At 44.7% G+C, this 23,852-nt stretch overlaps 1 protein-coding gene across 5 annotated transcripts in view; it reads right to left on the reverse strand.

Annotated features, from left to right (window-relative positions):
* The window catches only part of LOC125762152 (lateral signaling target protein 2 homolog), a 46,754-nt gene that overhangs the window by 2,710 nt on the left and 20,192 nt on the right, over positions 1-23,852 (reverse strand). Inside the window, exon 4 of one of the 5 annotated variants that reach the window (XM_049423976.1) lies at positions 14,770-18,167. The exons of the other annotated variants lie outside the window; for them this stretch is intronic. Coding sequence (XP_049279933.1) covers positions 18,150-18,167 — 18 coding nt within the window. The 3' untranslated portion in view covers positions 14,770-18,149. Of the gene's footprint in view, positions 1-14,769; positions 18,168-23,852 lie in introns of those variants that run through there. 5 annotated transcript variants of the gene reach the window in all.

Below are 23,852 nucleotides of genomic sequence, written 5' to 3' on the forward strand. Positions count from 1 at the left end.
AATAATATAAACCTGTCTGTGGAGTATGCAAATATAAATCGTTTAATTGAAAACAAAAAGGAAAGCATGATTAAGTTGGTGCAATCACATCACCTTTCCGGATATCCCGATCATTTTGCTCTTATATAGTTGCCGTAAAGGAAACAATTATTAATGCATTTATAAACACGTCAGCTAGCCTTCTACACTAATCGATATTACTAAAACCAGCCCATATTACTGGGATCCCATTGCGGTTTATATAACAACCATCAACCAGTGTGTAATGCAACCGTTTGCATACGGATTAGCTCCGGTTTGGCGTGTTTATTGGTGTAATTGGACGTACTGCAGAGTGGTGGTGATCACCACCACGTAAACACGGTACAATTAACTCACCGATAAACATGATCATTGTGCATGATTTATAGTAAACTCTCAGCTCCACAGAATCTCAAATCCGCGAAAATGAATGTGGCTATTTTTAATCATTTATTTCAGTGCTGGTTCTCTACGTACATTCTTAGGATTTCTTCGATATCGTTAAGAATATTTTTTTCCAGCAGCTTATCTTAAAGGGTGATTGAACATGACCATCGGCCTAACTGTACAACATTCCCCTTGAGCGTGCCTAATTGTGCATCGTAAAAAAACCCGATCGAACGACATTCTTCAGATGCATCGATGAGTTAATGGGTGCCTCATTGCCATCTTTATCTTTTTGCAAAGCATAATTATGTAATCGTACAAAACCTGCCAGCCTCAAGGCCACTATAGAGCGTCACAAAAACGGTAGTTGTTCTCGGGCGGCTGTTACATGTTCGTTCTCGGTGCTTTTGCTCTCTCCACATACACTTTCATTTGTATCGCGGGCACGCAAAACGGTCTGCCCAGTGAGTGTGTGTTTAGCATAAAATCACCACCCGGGTTCCCCGGATCGATCGACATTTTCTTCCCCTGCCGATATGTTCTGTTGGCCGCCGTAAAGCGTACGTTGACCTGAAGAAGAAGTGCGCCGCAACATACAACATTATACTCTCGTTTTGTTGCTGCTACCCCTTTTTTTGCGATTGCGGAACAAGGAGGTGGAAAGCTGAGGGAAGCTAACGGTATCGTGCTACCAGAACGGATGAGGCTCGACCGTGGCTGACCACCATTAAAACGGAATCGCGTCGCACACCGGCCAGGAATGATGATGAGCCCCTGCTAGGCCGGGCAGTAGTTCCCTTGCGTCTGCAGCATAGCAATGAAAGCAAACATCAAGCAATGGTTGTAATGCCCTCACTTCTTCTCCTGCACACTTTCGTCCTTTCGTTTTCCACGCCATGATTTAAATGGTGGCAGTAGCAGTGTAGCATAAACGATTGCAATGCTGAAGCAAATGAGGAACGGGTACGGGTGAGAACTTGAAAATACAAAAAAAAATAACTACAACATTGCGTAAGCTCGCAAGTGGTCCAAATTTAAGCGTACCAAAAACGCTGGGGCAGATACAAGAGAAGAAGGAAAGAGCAGAGTGCAGGTGGAAAAATAATCATGCACAGAACATATTTTTCTTTCCACTTGTTTCCATCCATTCCATGCAGCGAAAATTAGCAAAAAAAAAAGATGCCAAACGATGTTCAGCGGGGATTGGGAATGGAAGGGAAGGGAAAAATTGGTACCCCGCCCGGAAAATTAAGAGCGATTTTCAACACATTCAATGCGAGTAAAGATCGTTTGATTATTGGGCTGTGTGTCTTGATGATCATTCGTAGAGCTTCTTTTGCCTTTTTGGTCCATGCAGATCCTACCAGCTTCACTCTCGATTACGGTAATATTCGATCTAATGGACTTTTATTATGAAATAATTCTACAAATCCAACACAAAATGATGCTTCTAGTATGATTTAATAATAAGCTAAAATTATGTTTAGTATTGTACATTTTTTATATGTATGTATCGCCTGAAATTATGCAATACAAAATACAAAAGATTTATTTTATTTTACACTTTTTACTTTTTTCTTCACCAGTGAAAAGCGTATGTACATTGCATTAGCTTTTGTGTGATGAACGAAATATTCCGAAACTTTGTATAAACACCCTTCTCCGGCCAAGGCAAAAAAAAAACATTTACATTCCACCCAATATGATTGTGATTGCGCTCTGCTAAAGATGCATTACTTTCGGTAAATATTACGATAACCTCAAACCAAATTATGCCACCCGAACGGTGCACAAACACAGCCCAGCTCTTCATTTCCATTTTCTTGTCTCTTTTCTCCACCTTCCACATGGTTTCCCCCCTGGGTTCGTAACGCGAGTTCAATATGAGCCTAGCTAAAGTGGCGTACACATCTCAGCCTAACAGCTAACGGCTTCAAGGTCAATGCCGCGAAAATGATTCATTAATTTTGAAGCATTGCAAGCGTACCGTTCACGTGGTGGAATCGAACGAAACAAGATGAGATGCTCGTTTCGTATGCGAAACTGACAAGATCGATCGGTGGACTTAGGCCTTTCAAGCCATTCACTAGTAAATCTTGAGGAAAAAGCTTCTACTTCCGTTCCGCATACGACCTCGCGCATGAAAGAGCCTTTCACAGTACACTTCGGTGTAATGGAAGAAATGCCAACGAAAAGGAAACTTTTTATAAAGAAAAATGCGCACTTGAGTGGCCAACAAACAAAACCAAAAGGTGACGCAACAGATGCGCTACAACAACGTGAATGGTCAATTATTAGTGAATAATTGTATCGTTTAATCGACCGAGTCTTGGTTTGTTTCAAGATTTTCCTCTCCTCTCGTTCGATCATTCGCTTCAACGTGGATGACGACCTCGACCACAAACGGAAGAGAGCTTTTTTGTCTGTCAGTCACAGTCACATTGTTGGTGGCTTGTAATTCATCATCCATTAGCCAACGAAACCTAAAAAAAAAACACAAGCAGCAAATTCCAAATTGCTCAAATTTGCTAGAATATTTATAACGTGTACCTGACAAAGATCCATTCGCTGAGAAGATTCTGAACTTTCAACAAACAATTTAGGAATCAAGGAGACGGTTGCTTCTCCTTGCGCACGGTGTGTGGGAGTTACGCATTTCACAAAGGTGCTGCAGAAACACTACCCACGCCACACATTGTGAAGTCTGTGCCCGCTAACCGCCCAGAAGGACGTAACGCACGGATCGAGGACAACGGATCGGAGACGAACGGGTCGAGATCGTTAACGCTAAGGTTATTATTATTACCCATTTTTTAAAGGCATTTCATCTACAAAGCTTCAATCATTGCCCGTGAACTATCGCTCTCAATGTTGGGGAGTGACTCTTTTCAGAACGGAACACCAAGAGGAATGAAGAGAAAAAAATCGTACTATAGCCTGTCAGGGGCATCTCCCCAAACCGTAGCCTGACATCGTACGTTAAATGGCGATTTGATCGACAATTAGGCAACCATTTAAAGCACCATGACCTCCTCTTCTGTACCTGTCAAAATGGCGAATCATCCTTACGATCATGGATGGTGCATGGAAATGAGGCGAAAACTCGATCGGACAACTATTATTGAAGCGTCTTTTTTTCCATTTCCAACCAAGGCTCCCTCAACATTCTCCACAAGAAGAGATGTATGATTTGTGTAATAATAGCCTTTTAGCGGCTTTTAAGAAGAGTATTTTTTGCAAGAAAGATCTCATTACATTTTTGGTAGCAAAGAAACCTCAGCCGTTGCCTTCTTCTCTTTTATGTTAGAATTTTGAACCAATAAAACATGTTTCCATAACAGAAATTCAGCAAACAAACGTTCAGGAAACTTCTAAAACAACTTACTCCCCCATATCCACAGCATGACTCACCCTCATCAGAAAATCCTCACGTCGGAGGACACCAGAGAACGAAATCTGCTTCACGGCATTTGCAGATTGTTGAGGAATTTGCATCTCATTCGACGCATCCCAAAATAGTACATCATCATCACCTTTTGGGCGATTTTATTTAAGGCAACCAAGGCGCCAACGATGCAACGAAAGTTCATCGTACCCGGTTCCTCCAATTCGTACCGACTACCGGTCGCATTTAGTTTGTCGGCTCTATTTTCGGCAAAAACAAGGATATCGATCGTTCGACGATAAACACGCGCATGGGCAAGCATGGGGTTTCTTCCTACGATTAGTTTCGCTTGTAAATTTCACCAACAAGACAAGATTGGTGAATGGTGACATTACCATTTTATTTCCTCACACCAAACCGCAAGATGCTAATCGCTGTCTTTCTCCTACCGTCCATACAGAGCAGTACTGACCAATCGGCTCCGAAAAATTTCGTTTTTCGCGCGGGTGACAGTTTGCTTTTGGCTAGAGCCGGCAAGCCTAATTAGGTTAGTGTCGAGTTAGCGCGCGTTGTCGTAACGTGGTTTACACTCGTACGACGCACGGAATTGGGTGAGGTTGGTTTGGTAATCTCACTACTGCTTCCATTTCTGACATGTAGCTTCTCCTAATTTGCCACCATTCAATCGCTCAACCGAAAAGAAGGCTCTATCGAAACGCGATTAGCATCTGTGAACATTCGGTTTTGTGGAGGTCATATTGGTTCGTAGGAGATCTTGCTTTGAGAGCTTTTGCTTAACAATACTTGAGCTCTTTTTTGGAGATCTTACGAAATCCCTCTTCATAAGTATGTTTAAATCATTTTAAATAGTGAAAGGAAATTTAAAAAAAGGAACTCACAATAGCCATTAAGAAGCATACAGTTCTATTTGAAGAATATTCAGGCCTTCAGGCCCTTATCGAAGTGAACGCCACCATCATCGTGATCACGCACCAACTTTATGGCGCTATTAAAATGACATACGAAACGGGATGCATGTAAAATAAACGTCACCTAAAATCACGATCGTTCGGCTAGACATCCGTGTTAAAGATCCAGCCGAAATAGATCCGATGGAGGAGAGGATCGCGTATCATAAATTCATTTCCAAAGCTTCAAGCACATCCCACGGTAACATCGCCGGTAGTAAAAATAGCTCCACCGACATAACCACCCAACGAGAACTATATCGGTGTTCCAATTCTACTACACTGGAGGAAGGCGTGGATGCCCTTATGCTGGTAGAAAATCATAACACACATACTATAAAGGAGTGAGCACCATAGCGCCAACCACACGCACCAAATGTCGCGCACACCTCCCAAACCCTTAACGGGGAGGAATGTTTTAGAATGGCGTTTTCCTTGCCGCACCTCTTTCTAATCGGGAAGGAGTCAAGCGTCTCTCGGGTGGCTAGTAATAGTAGGTCGTCACTAGTAGAAATGGCATATCGCCAACGCCGTCGCCATCGTTGTGTATTTCTTTTTAAAATACCCCGAGCAGACACAACCGGTTGTGTGAGAAGTCAAACGGAACGGTAATTATAAAGTTTCTTTCAGCCATGAAGGTGTTCCATTTTGGAGGTAGGGAAGGTGGAATGCAGCAAATGTCCCCCCCCCCCCCCCCCCCCCGCAACTGCATTCGTCGCCGTTCCAGTGCATTTAAATTGAAAGTGACATCGAACGCCTTGCGAGGGGAGAAAAAGGGAAAGTTCTAAAGTTGTTGTTCGAGCGCCCTTCATTAAATGGATTTAGTGTAAACATTACGTTTAACAATTAGACCTGAGATTAAAATCAGATTTGTGGATCCTCAACAAAAAGCAAATTTCCCATCTTTAATGGAATTTTAAAACAAATGACGCGCACCGTACAACACAATCATTTCGCATAGCGTACAAGCTATTCAAGCTAGGCTATTCACGATTCCATTCGCATCATTAATGTGATTGGCAAAACCCAACACCGACCGCATATCACATTGTTCACATCAACCTTGAGACCCGACACTGTCGATATCCGCTTTCTGCCCCCGGAGGAAGGCATGGAAAAAACATAGACACCGGGATTGGACTCGATTTGACTCATGCAACATCATCACCACCATTGCATTGGCACCGTTATTAATTTCTCCAGGCACGTATAGAACTCCCCACCGCCCCGCTTCGTGTTTCTTCGGTTGACGCAGAACAAAAAGGCCGTCGTCTAACCACCACGAAAACCCCGGCGTCGGTCGAATGAATGTCGAGCATGATTAGCATACATTTGAATGGATAATTTTCTCTCCAACCACCGTACACGTTTTGTGGTGAACAGCTCGATGTGTCGGTTCAATAGTGTGCTAATAGTATCACAACCTGCACATCACCTCCTAAGCAGTGGGTTGAAATGATATACCAGTTCAATGTCCAGAACTGAACGCACCGTTATGGCTAGGACCCCCACGGCACGGCACGCACTGTCAATTAGCAGCACTAAACGAACGCATCATCAATCAGACTGTTTTGAGATCTTTCCTCTTTTTTTTGTTGCTGTCTCTTATAACCCCGTAATATCATCAGCTGCCCTCCATTGGTAGTGCTTCTTTACCGCCATTAGTATGAGCGAAAAGATCAACCTTGAACGGAAACGAAAAGCTTCAATTGAACAGTGGCATCAGACATCAACACTTCAACACTTCTTTTCCTTTCTACGCTCGATAACTTTCACTTGGCATTGATCGGCGCATGGTAGTGGCTAGGCGAACATACACTACCGGAAGGGAAATCGGATTGAAACATAATCCATAACCGTTTCAGCTGTTCCAATATCTGGTGACGTATGGAAGCCATAAAAAAGCAACTCCAAATCCTCCCACCGGATCGTGATCATGCGCGAAGCAGTATAACACTTCTTTTATGGTATCGTTGGAACCCTATCGGGAGGAGAATATCTCTCCCTACAGTCTGTAACTCTAAATGATTTAATTAAACTCTCATTTTAGTCACACAAAAACCCAAAACCCCCCATTGCTTCCAATTGTACACACAAGCCTATTTGTTCGTGTTTAATTAACATGATCTGCTGGAATTTCTCCACTCACCAACACATCCTAATTGCCAACGGAATGTCTGTACATCAGCCAGGCTGATTATGTTGAGAGACGTCCCGCATTAAATTCTGCATCGCGTCCCACTCGAATGCGGCAAGCACCATCCTGCACTGCTGATTATCGTGGGATTACAACAACATGTCTAGACCACTATCAGAGCTCGGGTTGCACAGCAAAGAACGGATGCAGCGACATGATCTTCCGTTCTCTTCCTGCAGCTTCTTAACTCTGCTAATAGGATACGATTAAGAAAACAGCATGTTGGAAGGTGGTGGTGCCATAAGCCTTATCCCTTCTGGTACTCCAAGATTACCGACCCATCCTTTATAGAATCCGCGTGCCTATCATGTCGGCGACGGTACACTCCAGAACGGTTGCCTCCCTGGATGTCTTCCCGAACTCGTTTGTCACTCACAAAGTGACTGTCACGATGTTCAGAACCTATCATCAATTTTCTGTCCAGCCTGTGGTGAATGTTGTCAGGGAGTGCTCCAAAGATGAGTCCATACGTCAGCATGATCGTCGCTGGTATAATGGAAATTTGATTGCGGATCCGAAGAACTGCTACGAGACATAATCAGTATCTTTAGTAAGAGTACAGCTGCTATCGGGTGGACATTAATGATCCACTATTAAACTGTGATTACCTGGAGCTGGGCTGGAGCTAGACTTCCAAGCAGTACGACGAACACGCTCCAGGGAAATAAATTATGAACAAGAAAATGATCTTGCCAAAACCGATTGGATGAAATATTACGACCATCCATACTTACGGTTTTATACGCTGTTTTCTTAATGATCACAATTATGTTGCCTTGCAGAGACAATGCAATATGTATCGTTTCTATTTCTGAATGATACTTCCCTTCTCCATATACGCGCTATTTCCCACGCACTTTACAATCCACAACACTACCGACGCTTTCCTTCGCATTCGCCCAATCGATCCACAATAAATCATTTTGTCATCCACCAAACATTCAACCCCACTAACCGGAAATTGTTCATAAGTATCAATAAATGCAACCGACCCATAAACAACCATAAAACAGTTCAATGAGCCATTTCGGACTCAACAACATCAAGCAAGCGTGTCCAGCGCGAGGGGTAATATCGAAACGCGCGGAGCGGTGCGTGTTTGGCCACCGTTTAGAGCTCACTTTTCCAGTTTGATAATTTTTAGTGTAACGCGAGGCCATTACCCTCGCACTCCTACACCTAAGGACAAGCTGAACCTCGAAAAACGATCGAACTGATCGATGATATCGGGAGTACATGGAGCAAACGTTACCGTCATATGCATAAGCCCGGGGTGCGTACACTATGCCATGACATCTCCCACATTGTCTACAAGCAGGTTGGTATCGCACGCTAGAAAGGTGAAGAAGCTTGAGATACCAACAAAAAAAACAAAGGGAGACTGATAGGCAACAATTGTTAAGACCCTTATGCAACGTTATGCTCGAGGTCGATATGTGTGTGTTTGCCTACCAGTCTACTTCTCCCATGTAGCTCCACTAATGGAGACCTCCTAGGCTCACCAATGGAGTTTACTGTTGCTATCTCCTCTATTGTTGCTTACCGAGCCCGAAATGGTTCGCGTGTTAAGCCTGATGGAATGAGCCTGGTGTCTTCATCGACCATGTTCAGTGGGCCTATGAGCTAATGTGAGGCGCTTCACGAAGGGTGACGGACTGCAATCATAACACGTCATAATTTTTCCACCATACGTTTGGCATTGGAGAAGCTTTTGGTTTTGATGGATTGGGTTTATAGTTTAAACTTTTGAAGCAAAGTTTTGGTTTGATTGATATATTTTTGCCAAATTAGACATTAATTTTTCAATGATCTAAGTTAATTCTTAATTTAATTAGTGAATTCATTTCAAATAATAAACACAAGTTGGTTATAGTTACTGGAAATTATATAAACTCTTTAAATTTTCAAAGTTTCTCGTGATCTGCTAGTAAAGTTCTAGTTCTAGCTAGTAAACATCTTTATCCTTGGTTTATAGTCTTCGCGATGACGAGACCTACAACAAAGATCTTGAGTCTCCCTAAAAGGTTTATGGTCTTGCATTAAAAAAATCTCAATACAACGAAAAACATGCAGAAAAAAACATTAAATCTTATTGCTTGAATATCTGTTCCATCCTTCCAACCTAGTGACGATTGAAAACGCATCACAAGAAAACTAACCCCCAAGCACCGAGATCAACTTCAATCGGTTTAGTGAATGTTTAATTAACATAACGGTATCCTCGTGGGTCACTTTTTTCCCACCGATATAGCAAACATCAGACCTCGTGCAGGCACGTACTACAGCGAAATGAAACGGAACGAGGGGAGAAGTGAAAAAAAAACACAAATTAAACGCACCAAAAGCACCGATTCCCGGTCCGGCATACGGCATTTTGTTTACATAACGCCAAAGCAAATTGAAATTGAACCAACCGAAAGCAAAACCTTCGGTACCCTTCTTTAAGGAGATCGAACACACCGCAGAGTGCCACAGAGCGATGAACAAAAGGTATGCAAATACGGTTTTCAAAATGTCCACCGGAGAACGCAAAACCCTAAAACACCGAAGGTACCTTTTCGAAGGGAAGGGTGACGGATTCGGTGCGCTTTTGGGCAGAAGAAAAGAAAACTTCATGGCCAAAGGTGGCCTTCTTTTTTTATTGTAGACCTTTTTTTGCGTAGCCGAGTCCGGTACCGTAAGCCAACAGTTCACCTACTCTCATGGAAGGCACCGAACAAACGCTGACCTGAACCGAGAGATACGGCAATCGGGTGGCTTAAAAATTGAGCCAATGATTATAAATGTTCAAAATCATTAGGCTATTACAATTATCCCATAAGCAGTGGTCAGCCTACGCGGGGTTTGCTACCTTCTCCGGCATCCCTGCCGGACCACTCTCTGTAGGGGCTGTTATTTAAGCAATAAAGTTTTGGTCCGGGGGTCCTTTGCTTACTTTTCTACATCGCCATCTCCTCACGCCACATCGACGTTCAGGTCAGTCGGTAATTTTCAACTCAAAATCATCTTACGGTAGAGAGTAGGAAAAAAAGTCTACTAAGAGGGAGTCATATCTAGCCTCTATGAAAGAGGGCACCACACTGCAATGCTTATTGTTCCATAGACACACAAACCAAATGCGAAGAAAACGATGCAAAATCAATTTGCTTCTTCAGCTGGGCACGCTGGGCGTTGTTTTTCTTTCTTTCCTCATAATCGATAACCGATCGTTAAGGGTATAGATTGCGAGCATAATTGTTTGTGAGGGAGGGTGAATGGTTAAATTCGTTAGCAAATAATCGATCGAGAAACATACGAACCAAAAAAAAAAACAATTGCAAACTGTTGGATAACGCCATACAAACGGGCCTGATCGTTATGCGTTTTTAACCTATTTTTTCGCAATTGTTAACGTCTCCTGATAGGCCTCATCCTAAAGGCCTCTCAAGTGCCTAAATCATATCGCTCACTTGAACGCACAACGCTGATTGCGTATATCATATCACCCTAAAGGATGTTGCTTTGAATGTTCACACGTGAATATGGGCACCGACTAAAAACAAAAACCAAAAACCATCAGGTTATGTCACTTTCGCCATTCGATGACCAACCGTTGCCGGTCTCGTTGCGCTCTAGAAGGCGCCCGCCCCATGTTTTCTATGCCCCATCGTGAAGATTTGTAAGCCATTGCATAGTTTCAGCATTGCCTTACACACAATTACACTCCGGTCGGTGCTTAGCCGGGTGTAACATATTTCCGCAAATCGGCACAGCGTAGGGGGTAGCTTCGAACGGATCTCCTTAACAAAACATCCCCAACCGTAACGTGCAGCAAAAGTGACGACGTGGTATTCGGTTTTGTTGATAGCGTGCATAAAGGCAGGCAGTTGCCCCTCGCGTATCGACAAAGCGATCCGATGGACGGAACTGGAACTGAAAGAGGGTAAAAACTACATTAAATTGGCTTCTTTCTTCGTCGCTTATAAATTTTACTTACGCCATCATACCTCCAACAACGATGATGACCCGTGCAAGTATCCTAAAGCAAGCTCACCGTCGCAGTTTATTCCAATTTCTTGCATTAGAGTGAACCCGCCCTTTTTGGGGAGATTGTCCCCGAGTCGCCTAGAGGGCGCCACATGCCAGAGCAATGGCAATTTCATCTTTGACACACTTTTCAATCCACATTCAACTTCCATTCCGCGAGATGAACGATGGCGACACACTCCATCTTACAGCCCGCAACGCCACGTACGTGTGTGTATCGGATTACTTACCCGTTTCCGGTACGTTCCAATCAAAACCGCCAATCAAACAAAGAGCCCTTGAGGTTTTTCATTTGCTGTACAGCAAAACTTCCCTCTGCGGTGGGACCGACTCTTCACAATGGGTCCCCGGCTAGTACGCCTCTTTGCATTCTACTGCCGATTTGATCGACATCTTCCGCGGCGGGACAACTTGGCACGCATTTTCTTCTTACAAAACAATCCCCTATCACTCCTTCCCGTCGGCGAAAAGGTGTGCAAGAAGCGGATTTAGCGTTTGCAAAACTCAATTGCAGCATACGCAGCCTCGGCCATCGTCAGCCGTCACTCGTGCGGGTTACAAACAGTACATATAATTATGAAAAATAAATAAACCGATCCGCGTTAGACGCCTACCTATGCGTTTTTGCGTCAGCAGTTCAACCGGGTGTGGAAAAGCGGACAAAGCACGGTACGTTTGTGCCTTTCCGGGGGAGGCTGCACGTGCCCTCATGCCTTGAGCAAAACGAAGCAAGCGAGGAGTGCACCGATGGGCGATGATATGCAATAAAACGGCCACAACAGGAGCCAAATACGACAGATCTCAGACCCGTGTTTGCCACGACCGAGAGGTGAACGATAAATCAGGCTTGGGCTGTTTGGCAAGCACCAACCTTAACTTCGAAGCAGGAGTTCGCTTCCTTGATTTCACAGAAGGAAATGTTTTCTTCTCCTGCACAAACTAAAATGGAAGAAAACTCGCACTGCCGGAAAAAAGTATATGCGTACTAACCAACCAACCTGAAGGCGGCAAAAACAATTAACTATGATTAATTGAGACAATTTGATTGCTATTTAGAGACCAACGTTACCACCCCACACCCGCGAACAGGGCGAACGGTGTCCGACGGAGATTTGAGGTACTTTCGCCAACCAGAGATAGCATGCGATCTATTTATATCATCTATGATCGATAAATAACGACGCATACACGGACGCCTCCTGCAAATATGGCTTTTTCGTATTCTGATCATCTGAAACCCTTCCCCCAAAAGCTCCTGTATGCAAAGGAAGTAGAAAAACGAGCACACTAGAGTCTAGTTTCGCCTCTTACCCCCAAGGCGGTGAGTTGACATGATCAGGTAGCACGGAAACTTCGTCCAGTGCCCACAATCTGTCACTGTAAACGTAAATTTAATTAGAGATCGTAATATGACAACTTCCAGGCAGTGCAATTGAAAAGGTGTAGCACAAATTTTCCTAAACTTCATGTAAAAACCCACAGCAGCAAGATACTACGCGCAGGAGAGAGATATGTATCTACGATAGATGGAGATGGTTAAGCACCGGGCGAGTACATCGGGCACTTGCTACCGGAATTAACCGTTGACGGAAAGCGTACCAACCACGCAGTCTGTTATCGGATAAAAAGAGGTTTTAATTGAAGTTGACACTTGTCTTGCATCTGTCCTCGTACGGTGCTTATTTTCCGAATGGCGCAAGAAACGAAATGAAAGTGAATACGTCTTGGAGGGAAAGATTAAGACTACACATAAATAGTGCGTGAGTAGACACAGCAGTAGACGAAGTAAGAGTTGTAATCTTTAATTTGGAAATCGCAAAAACCAATCGGACCTTTTATTTGAACGATGAATGGTTTGGTTGTCAAATAAAATGGTGTGATCAATCAAATAGAGGATCAAATCGAGCCTGTTTTGAGTTCAAATTTCAAGAGGACCGTGCTCGTACCATATATTGGAGAATGTAGTCTGAATGTGTTGTGATTTTTGGATAATTTGAGTCAAGATCAAATTGTTACAGACCTAGACCGACAAAGTCATCAACTACTACAGGTCTATTATGTCCGACTTCTTGGATCCACTTTCGGTAATGCCTTCTCCTGCCCGTTTAGACGACCTGAAATGACTTTTGGTTGTACGGCATCATTCTAATGACATGACTAGCTCACCGAAATCTAACAAGTCTATGATGAGGTCATCCGTCCTTCTACATGATCTTCAGAATCTCTTCCACTCTTTCCTCTCACGACTAACAGGTTTTTCATTATTTTTGGACAGAGTCCATATCTCAGAGCCATATGTAAGTAGTGGAACAAACTGAGCGATATGTACCTAGCTTATGCTAATCATCCACTCTCTAAGCGCTTAACCTAAGGTGACAGTTTTCACTGTCGCCGTAAAATTTTCACTCTCAGCACACGACAGCGGATGGAAAAGAAAGGAAAATCGAGTGAAATGCACATCCCGCAGTCGACCCAACATTGACAACACACATACACATGCATGATGACGTTGTCGCGTCGAAGTCAATAAACTAATTAGCGTAATGGGCCATGCATGGTTGCTGCAGCAATCAGCTGTCTGCGAACGCAAATACCCGTCCGATAAACCGATGAATCTACGGTGGTATGTTGGGCTGGTTTTTCTGCCCTCAGCCCGAGAGACCCAGCGAGAGTGCACCAGTACAACAAGAAATGCACATATCTTACCGATATGTACACGATTGACGATGATGATCGGGATGATAATGTCCGCAATTAGTAGCTTCCAGTACGGTGTGGTCCCCACCGTGAAGATCTTGGACACGTTTTACATAGACCAGACCATAACACGCCATTCCACGTATCAAACATGCACACTGGACAGTGCAGAGACAAGCGCATTTGCCTTCATGCAAACTATAAGTACGAATGGAAACTGCAGAACCTTAATTACTACTCCCCTAACGTTCAGTACGTTTACTCCCCCAGGTAGCCAGCGTATCTTCAGCTCACGCATGCATACAAAGCCGTACGGTGCGCAAACACAATGGAAAGTAGCTTCTGACGAAGAAAAATTGTACACAAATCCTCACCCATCTGACAAATAAGCCTCTCGGCTTGGCTTGAGCTATTGCCACCCTGCGCGCAGAAAATGCACGCGTTGCGCAACATCGAAAACAAAGCAGAAGTAACGAAAACACAGCACAAAACTACAAAGTTCAACCTAATCGTCTCATCAACAAGATACGCACCGCCGTATCTCTTGCGTTTTCCTCAATGCCCGATTCGGCGTGGTCTTGCAAAATCATACGCAAAACGCTCATGCCACCCCACCACGTCAAACGTTAGGCCTAAAGAGGGTGCACCATCTTCATCACATTCACAACCAGTTACGACTCTCTAATGAAGCAATAAAAGCCATACCACATTAGTGTTCTCGTTGGGGGTATGTTCCATTGTTTGCCGCCAGTCTTGCGCCCCATCGCCATTAGGTACTGCTAGGTCGAAGTGTTGGAGAGACTTTTTCTTTATTTCATTACATATCTCTCCTACGCAGACACACACACTACCCGCTCCGTGTGTGGCGGTATAGCGGCCTTAATGTACTACCATCGGAAATGGGACACCATTGCTTCTTATCCGATTCAATCAAACTGCAGTACTCGGAGTGCAACTGCGCCACTGTCAACTGTCATCTTCGATGACATGACCCCTCTCTCTTTGGTTCGGTTTTGCAAACAGCGCCAGCACGGTCAGTTCCCGCCGATGTCATCATACTGTCACGAAAAGGTCACAGTAGGATGGATTCACCTGCCACTACGATGTGATGACCATCGAATCAAACTGACTATATGCAAAACTCCAGCAAAACCTGATCGAATGATGAAAGTACGTTTTCTCCAACGCCACCGGTCACTTCCACTATGTCTAAAAGTCGTACACAGGCGCTTTAAAACACATTTAAATGCATCGCGCCGTTTTCATTCGTTGTGTCCGAGCAGTGTGTTTAGCACGGTTCTAGGTCGACCCATATCCGTGAGCAACCAAACACAACAGGCACATGACATCATGCGCCAATAGATTTATTGTGATTTCAGCACAACCACAAGTGTTCAATACAGAAGCAGGCATCAATTCGTCATATCCACAGCAGCACAATTTAACGAAATACAGCAAGGTGTAGAGTTTGCAACATGTGCGCCAGGAGATACTTTTGAGCATGAATTGTGAAATATAATGGCTCAATTTCTATCACGCTCTTACACATCGGCGCACAAAGGTCAGCATGGTAATCAATAACTGCGTCCATATGCGGCACACACTCGCCTGTGCTAAACGATCCTCTAGCGTCGTCTGGCTGTTCACGATCATAAATCCTACAACTCCGACATTCCGATACACGACACACTAACTCTAGCCCATCCATCATTGGATACAATTTTCTGCTACATTTGCCAAATCCTCACTCCGGGTATCGGTGTCGGAATGTTTGCCATTAATCTTGTCACCTTCAGTCGTCTGGTGGCGTTAATGCAAAACATCCCACGAAACAGAACCCGGAACACACGAACCGTCTGCGCAACCTGACTGGTCGGATTATGATGATGGTAATCCTGTGTAATGTAAACAACCTGATGCTCCAGAAAATCTTGAGTGTTTGTAGCATCTGAGCGGACTCTACGTCATAATCACGATCCTTTCTATTTCTGGGTCATCTTTAGCATTAAGTGGATCGTGCACAGTCACTATTACTGACCCAAATTCTATTCGGAATCATTTTTCATCAACATCTTCAGTCAAACAGTATGACGCCCGAAACAAACTCATTTGAAGGGCTTTTGCGTGAACCGAACGAAATCGAGAGTTACCCAAACCTCATCATGACCCATGGTCACCCGCAGGTTCCAAATCAATCAGCGTTACTCGGCCTTTGGAAACCGCACCGACCAGGGTTCGACTTTCATGATTTTCTACCAAAACTGCGTCCGTGTGGAGCGACATACGCGGTGTAATTAACAGTTTTCCATCAATTACGACGCGCTATGCTGCACTCGTAACTTGTTTGGCAGTGTTTGTGTGATGCCAACGTTCTCCCTCTTCACACAAGAAGCAAACCGGTGGTAAGTTAATTACCGTCGACTTTTTCGTGTAAAATTATTTTTCCAACCATTACTCAGTGTGTGTGTGTGTGTGTGTCTGTTCGCTTTTTTACCTTCATTCCGGGAGGGATGCTAATTGATAGCCAGCAACTGATGGGCCCTGTGGTGACGGTGACATAAACGCGCTACTGTTGCGAGTGAGTGTACTATAGAAATATCTAGCCTAGTCCGTTAACGGGTACCAGATTTGTCCACCGATATTGTCACCGCTTCTCAACGCTCCATCCATTCGGGACGGTTGACGGGATTTGCATTGGCATTACATCATCAGGAAGGAATGAATCTACCATCGACAGCGACGTCAGATAACAACACAATTGCGCTAGCGAATTTAACGCTTACACAAGCTGGTACATTATAAGCTTATGGTGCAATCGTTCTATCGACACTTGCCTGTGAACTGTCTACTAATACATTAATCAACACAAAACGTCTTACTCATTCACTTTACATCTCGCAACGCATTAGAAAAAAACCCCTGTGCCATCAATTTGCATACGATGAGTCAAGTCAGGTCATGTTGCAAACCTGGCCATGAATTTTTCTCCCTGCGCAACCATCCCTCCAGCAGTAGAAGAAAAAAAACACAATGATCACCATGCACAAGCGACCGTTTCCTTTCCCTTGAACTTTCTTCGTACACTAGCTACAGGGCTCGCTACCTGCTACCTGATTCCCGATCACCCTCTGGCCGATACAAACCCTCCCGCTTTTATGCAGACCCGTCGCATCTGCATTTCAATAAAAACATCCTCTGGTGCATATAGAAACAAGTGCACTCGGCCCGAAACGCGTGTGCCATCCGTGGTTCGTGTTGTTTCTAATCCGGTTTCACGACCGCGCGATTTGTGTGCCGTGAGGCGTTTATTATTATTTTGCACGCGCCACAACAACAATCGTACAAAATCTTCCATTTTCCATTTTTCCACCCAGGCTGGGAGGGATCAGGTGGGTGGCGCTGACATCATATCATTGTGGAGGAGGACACACCGTGTACACTAGTGTGTGCCGTTTTTTTTTCGCTCTCCAATTCTATATCGTTTCATTTTTTTGTGTTTGTTCACGCTATGCTTTCGCGCGTCCGCAAAACCCGGGTGAAAGTGTGTATGCATTTTGTGCAGCAGTTCCTTCTCCACCCCTTAACGGAGGGATATCAGAAGGATGGGAATGCAAGGGTGGATTAGTGTCTCGCCATGCTGAGTAGACGAACGACACCTCGCGGTGGGTTCGTTAGCGACAAACAATCGAATCCGCATTTTGCTGTGATCCATTTAATGGTACGATATTGATCGTTCCCCGTATGAAACAACACCAGTGGTTCACTCGCAATCGATTGAACATGGTAGAATTAAGCGTCACAAACTAGTTTACTAGTACCCCCTCAAGCAAGGGGTCGATCACGGAGGGAACAACACGTTGTTGTAAAACATGGGAACAAACATTTAGAAAATGTTCGACATTAGGCTGAGGAGAAGTGGTGGTCCCACTATCGATCCGCCACCGCTGATGATAGGATAATGATTTTATTGTTTCCACTGCTTATCGCGATCTCCTATCGCATCCATCTCGAAGCACACGGTGCACGGCGAGTAGAAATGCGGAAGGAACACAATCATAAAACCATGACACCATACAAAGGGTCCTTTCGGAAACGATCTTCACCGGCTCTGATAGCCCACCATGGTAGCCGATCTGGATCCGATCACGAGTACAAATGGCACCGTTGACGTTACAGGGTAGGCAGTTACGCAATCCGAACCTCGATAACTAGGCAAACTATCTCTCTGTCGACGAGAACCATTGCCGAGTGGTTGTGCTCCTGATACGCTGTTTTCACGATGCTTCCTTATTTGGTACAGCAAATAATGCCGAGTAATCCACTTTCTTTTACATGCTTCCTTCCCTTTAGTCCTCCACTAATTGTGTCTCCAAAGTTTATATTCTAGTCGTGGGGAATCGATTCAGTTGCTTCACTTAAAAGTGTCGATCACGTAACGATCCTCTAAACGGGTTGGCAACTTCAAACTTCAGTCTCCAGTACTTACCTATAATAAAAAAAAGAGAGAAAAAAGAGGGAAAACAGCGAATTATTTCATTATTCCAGGATGTAAAGATATCGTTGCAACATTGTTGCACTGAATTTATGTCCACTTCCAGTCGAATTGTCGGATGACGGATGCAAAACAGTTGGTGCTTTTGGTGGATAAAAGAACCCCAACTATAAACCGGACGAAAAAAATACGGTGCATTTTTCTGTAAACAAAACTAAAGCGGGCAGTATGAAAAATATACTTGTTGATATATTTTGATGCCTTATCCAGACACACACACACTCTCTCCCTTTAATCCGGTGCTGGGAAACGTGATGACAGACGACGCAACCGTTGCCTTTCGAAAGTAAACAAGACACAGGAGCCAATGTTTCGGTAGAGTCCACTTTCCAAAAAAAAAACTCAGTTTCACTCCAGTCCCGCGTACCGCGTACCACCCACCGCTTTGGCAAACCGCAATAGTCTGAAGACCCACATACGCACATCTGCTTCGGTGCAACCAGTCGTAACGCCCGCGCGTACCAAATTATAGCAAGACATGACGAGACACCACCAATCGACACATCGACCACCGAAAAAAAACAACCTTCCAACCCGGCGCGTTTGCCCAACGACTTTAACTGATGCCGGCCAGATCAGGCCACCGGAAAGTGACTCCGGCCAGCAGTGCAATATAAATCGGACTGTGCACACTTCACCCGGCACCGTGTTTGGTGGGAAGAGGGAGGACACCTTATCGGAATGGAACGGTAGTCCGGTCCATGTAGGCTTAATCTTGTCCGCACTTCTTCAACCAGCGGAGGGAGGGAGGGAGGGACAACCAAGTGTGCGCGAGTGACCAACTTTTCTGCACACTAGGGACCAACTAGTCTGCATCACCTCTTTGCACCACCGGACGACGGTGCACCTCTCCTTGAGTTATAGCCCGTGCAGCAAAACGAAAGCGATCGCGCTAAGTTCAGCTGCCTAACCGGACGTATGAGTACGTGCGCAGCGTGCGAAAAAGTGGCCGCCATTTTGATTGCAACCGTACTGATCGTGTGTTCGTTGCACTAAAGAATGGAACATTACGGTGGTCGGTGCAAGATTCCATACAAACCTTAACGTTTACACATTTATGGTGAGCTGTTAGAGGAATTGTGTACATGAGTTGTCACGATTTCAATGTCTTATTTCTGTATGCACTTGTCTATTCAACATTTGGGTGCATTTCTTGAGGTTGTTAAGTACCCAACCAGAAAGATTTTTTCGTCACTATCTTTGTTGACTCCTAACCTATCAGCAATTAAGCTGAAGCCATAGCGTCTGAAGAAATGTCTGATTTACAACTTGTCATACAAATTTAGCTCTGAAAGATGCTCACATACCTATCAAACCTATGGATGCTTAATGTCCTTGACATCCATGAACTGATCCACTCAACTTGAAGTTACGGACATCATTTGTTTTGTTGGTAAAACATAAAACAAACATTAAAAGCTTACTGTGCTAACTACGTTTACTAGGCGGCACTACATTAAACGAGATAAATTATGACCATATGCCCGGTTAAAATACGAACTATACTGTGGAGTACACGTCCATCGTGGACAACTTCGTGGTACAAAAATCCTTCCCACCGTTGAACCATAAAAATCAACAGTTGACGGCAACGATATTCTCGTTGCTTCATACTTTGTATGAGCAGACACTACTGTATCTGCTAATTTATGATCCACTCCTCCAAAGTCACCTCAAGCAAACGATCTTGCCATCATTGGGGTGGCATCAACACAGGTGACATCCGGTAGCAAAAACAGCTAATATGTATCCATCCATCAATCGCGCCAGCTCCAGAGATAAAATGGAAAAAGTACTATTGTTAAACATACTGGCAAATGTCACGTCCCCACAACGTGTAGATGCAACCTGAAGACACACATCAAACACCTCACAGGTGAAATACTTCATTATTCGCTTCCAGTTTGTGTTCCAACAAATGTTTGCAGCATCGACACAAAAACATTCCATTCGATCGATGATCGATGAGTGATGGATATCACCGTATAATGTGTGCATGTTTACCGGTCATGCTATCCTCTATGCCGGACTTATGACCCGAGGGAATTTTACTGCAATGAAGAAATCATTTCCGACTCCCGCAATGCGCACCGATCGCTCGGTACACATGATTGACAGTTGTGTTCTACCTGGTTTTCCTTAATTTCCACCCATTTTGTTCGTCCAACAAAACTCTCAAGGACGATGGGCAAACGCATAACTGTGCATGTGACGTGCTCTTGCTGCATGCATACCTTTAACTAGCAGTCTTCCACTTCCTCGTTACTGTACCGCGTTGTGGACACGTGAAAATACTTCTAAGCTGCGTTTCTTGCAAATTTGCCACGTCCAGAACACCGTCCACCTCTCACCCAACGGTCGTGGAATGTCTTACGTTTTTCGCTGCAAAATGTTCAATCTCGATGGTAGACAACGCCGATTTCTGGTCAAACCTGTTTTGCCGTACCCTGCGCCCTTTACACCTTATAAGCGCAATCTCATTCCTCCTAACCACAAACACCCCGTGTGTACCGAAAACTTCTTCTTTCAGTGGCTGGGTTTGTGATTCGCATTCGGCCAAAGGTTGTGCTTTTTTGATCGCAACTTGAAGCCCCACAGGTTCAGGGGTACACACACACACACACACACCCCGGTCGGCGAAGCACACTCAAACATCATGTTCGCGGGAACATTTTATACCTTTATGATCGCTTAAATGGAACGTGTTTTGTTGTGCGCACACAAGTTCCGCAAACTCGATGCATATGAAACTGCACACCCAAACCAACCGCACCACACTGGCACGGGCCTGTTCGTTCATCGATCAACAACACCGCCCGTAGCTGTTTGTAACGTGCAGCACTAACGCTCAGAAGATATTGGATATACTTTGCTCAGGTATTCCGGTCGGTGTGTTAGGTGCGAACAAAACGCGATATACAGGGGATGATGCCCCTCTAGCAGATTGGATACTATCTCCCCATTACACTACCACAACCGATGCCGTTTTTGATTATACACAGCCTCATAAGGAAAGATTTACGATTGCTGCCAGGCCGCGCCGGGAGGATCACGTTGGGCTGGTAACATGATTCGGCTGGTGACTGTTTGCAACATCGCATCAAACTTGCTTCACAAACTTGCCATATAAAATGCGTGCCAAATTCACATTCAAACACACCATGTACCCGAAGGTGATGTGCGTGTGACGCGATCATACAACAACAAAAACAACCTACAGATAAATTACTCTCAATTAGGTAGTCTCACAGTTCAAATGACTTAAAGTCAGTCAAAAGGCGGGAGGAAAAATGCTTAACATAATACAGCGGATTTATACCAACGCATAATTCACTCTCTAATCTATGGGATTCCATCAACGAAATTATCTACCTATCTGGACGCATCCAAGAATGGATGACGACTTACTCTGCCAGTCGAGGGTCAGCTTCGATTACTTACCGACCACTTCCCGTGACAGACAATAGCTGTGGGAACAACTAGCCTTTCGGCCTAATGTATCCTTACTTTGTGTGTAAATTTAGCCACGTAACTATGGTGTGATGGTGCCTTTTATTGGACACAGAGAATACAGTTCCTGCAGCTATTCTATAGCTCTTCCCACAATCGTTCCATAACGCTATCAGATGTCCAGGAAGAGAACATAACATATTCTTAAGCTAATGAGATTTATACGTACGCAGTTCTCGGCTTATGACGTCCAGTGTTCGCCGAAACTTAGACGACCACCAACACCGACTGTATTGCTAATGCTATAAACCTTGGTAATGAATATTAAGACGGATGTCAGTGACACAAGCAAACCACCATCGTTAATATTTCAACCATTCCAGTTTTACGGGACGTTCGAAAGTGGCACCAAAGCGAGATTTAAAACCTTACAACCACTCGCGAGTTACGGGCGGCAATACCCGGCCGTTCTAATCCGTCACAACACACACCCAAAAGCTGCTCCGTTTGGTGGAATCGCTTGCTGAACGAGGCGTTAGCAGTTTCTAGCACGCCCAGTGGCCCAGTTCAAGGTTGCCCGGCTAACAAACCCTTTGTTTCACACAATTAAACCACCTCCACACATACAGATCTGCGATGCCGATCGTGATGGAGTCGCGCACATTAATTTATTCTACCCGGCAGCACATGGAACAGCGAGATGAGAATCATTCCAGTGATTTTTTTGCCACGGGGGATTGTGTCCCTTCCGGCAAGAAGGGTTTGCAGTAAATGAGGAACTGCACTCTTGTCACCCGTTTTGCAGGGAGAAATATATCTTGCAGCGTTGCATCAAGGTCGTCTTCGTCCGCTTATGGGCGTGTGTGGCGATACTGCGGAAATCGTATCGTACCGTATTGATGTCTCATCCTCTGTGCTTCCCGCTGCATTAGTGATTGTGCGCCACTTGCTCTGCACTCCGCGATGATCGAACGAAAAGTGAAACACTCGTCCCTTTTCCAAAACCGTACCGTTTCGGACCGATGACAGAAGGAAAAACTGTAGGCATGCGGAAACCACAGCTCTGGATGTTGGGAAACCAGCAAAGTTTTTTCACGTCCCGATCCGGTAGACTGCCATATCGAGGGGATCCAGTTGCAGATGAGCAACCGGATGCCACCGGACGCGCTCTACCTGGATAGCACGGTGGCTTCCTTTTTCCTCGTGATTCGATACGATGCTTACACGAGAGCGGGAAACGAGAAAAACGTAACTCTCTAAATATGGAGCAATCGAACATGTGCTAACCTCAATACCTACGAGTGATTCGAACGCTTTCCTAGCATGCTAGTAGGATCGACGTCCACTTCAACGTGAACCTGATCACAGTGCTGTCCCAGTGCACGGTGGTGTGTCCAGTGATTCCGATATGCACAGTACGCTACTCGACACGGGGTTACGCCAACCAAACTAAACGACACCAGAATTCGTGGGCAAAACACAGGGACGGATTTAGACACTCCTTCAACACGATCACAAAAAATTGTGCAATTAGATATATTTCTGCTACAAAATTAGACCCGACAAGAGGTGATCTCCGATCTGCTCGCGATCTTAACGCTCTGATCGGTTAATGATCTTGACAGGGACGTATACACAGACACAGCGGGTAGGAAGCGAGATTTGCTCGTGTAGACGTTGCCTATTGCGCAAGGTGCTGTAACAACTAACAACAAGCGCACAATCAACGACCCTTTTTTGCCCACTCGGAATCGGACACCGATCTGATCATTTTCTCCGCTTCTGATTCGATGTTTGATTTCGTCTTAACAGCGAGTCGACGATTTGCATATTCAATCGATACATAAAAATTCAGCTGCAACTACAAACTGCTCCGTTTCTCCGTGACTCTTGGTTCTTTGTTTGCTTGATTGCCTGCCCTGACATGACCTGACGTGCAGACGCGGGAAAGGTTAGCAAATAGACACATGGGTACAGTTTCATTTCGCCACCAGCCACACGCTTCACGTGCAGGAGGAAAACTTGACGCCAGATTTCCTCATCTGATACACGAATGTCTCCATCGGGGAACGCTCCAAAACTGATCGCCTACTGCCTCTAATGTGTGCAAAATTTTACAGCAAACTCAATATGCGACTAGGCGCACCAGTATTTCCATTTTCAACGAAA

Source organism: Anopheles funestus, chromosome 2RL (genome assembly GCF_943734845.2).
Source record: "Anopheles funestus chromosome 2RL, idAnoFuneDA-416_04, whole genome shotgun sequence".
Taxonomy (NCBI): domain Eukaryota; kingdom Metazoa; phylum Arthropoda; class Insecta; order Diptera; family Culicidae; genus Anopheles; species Anopheles funestus.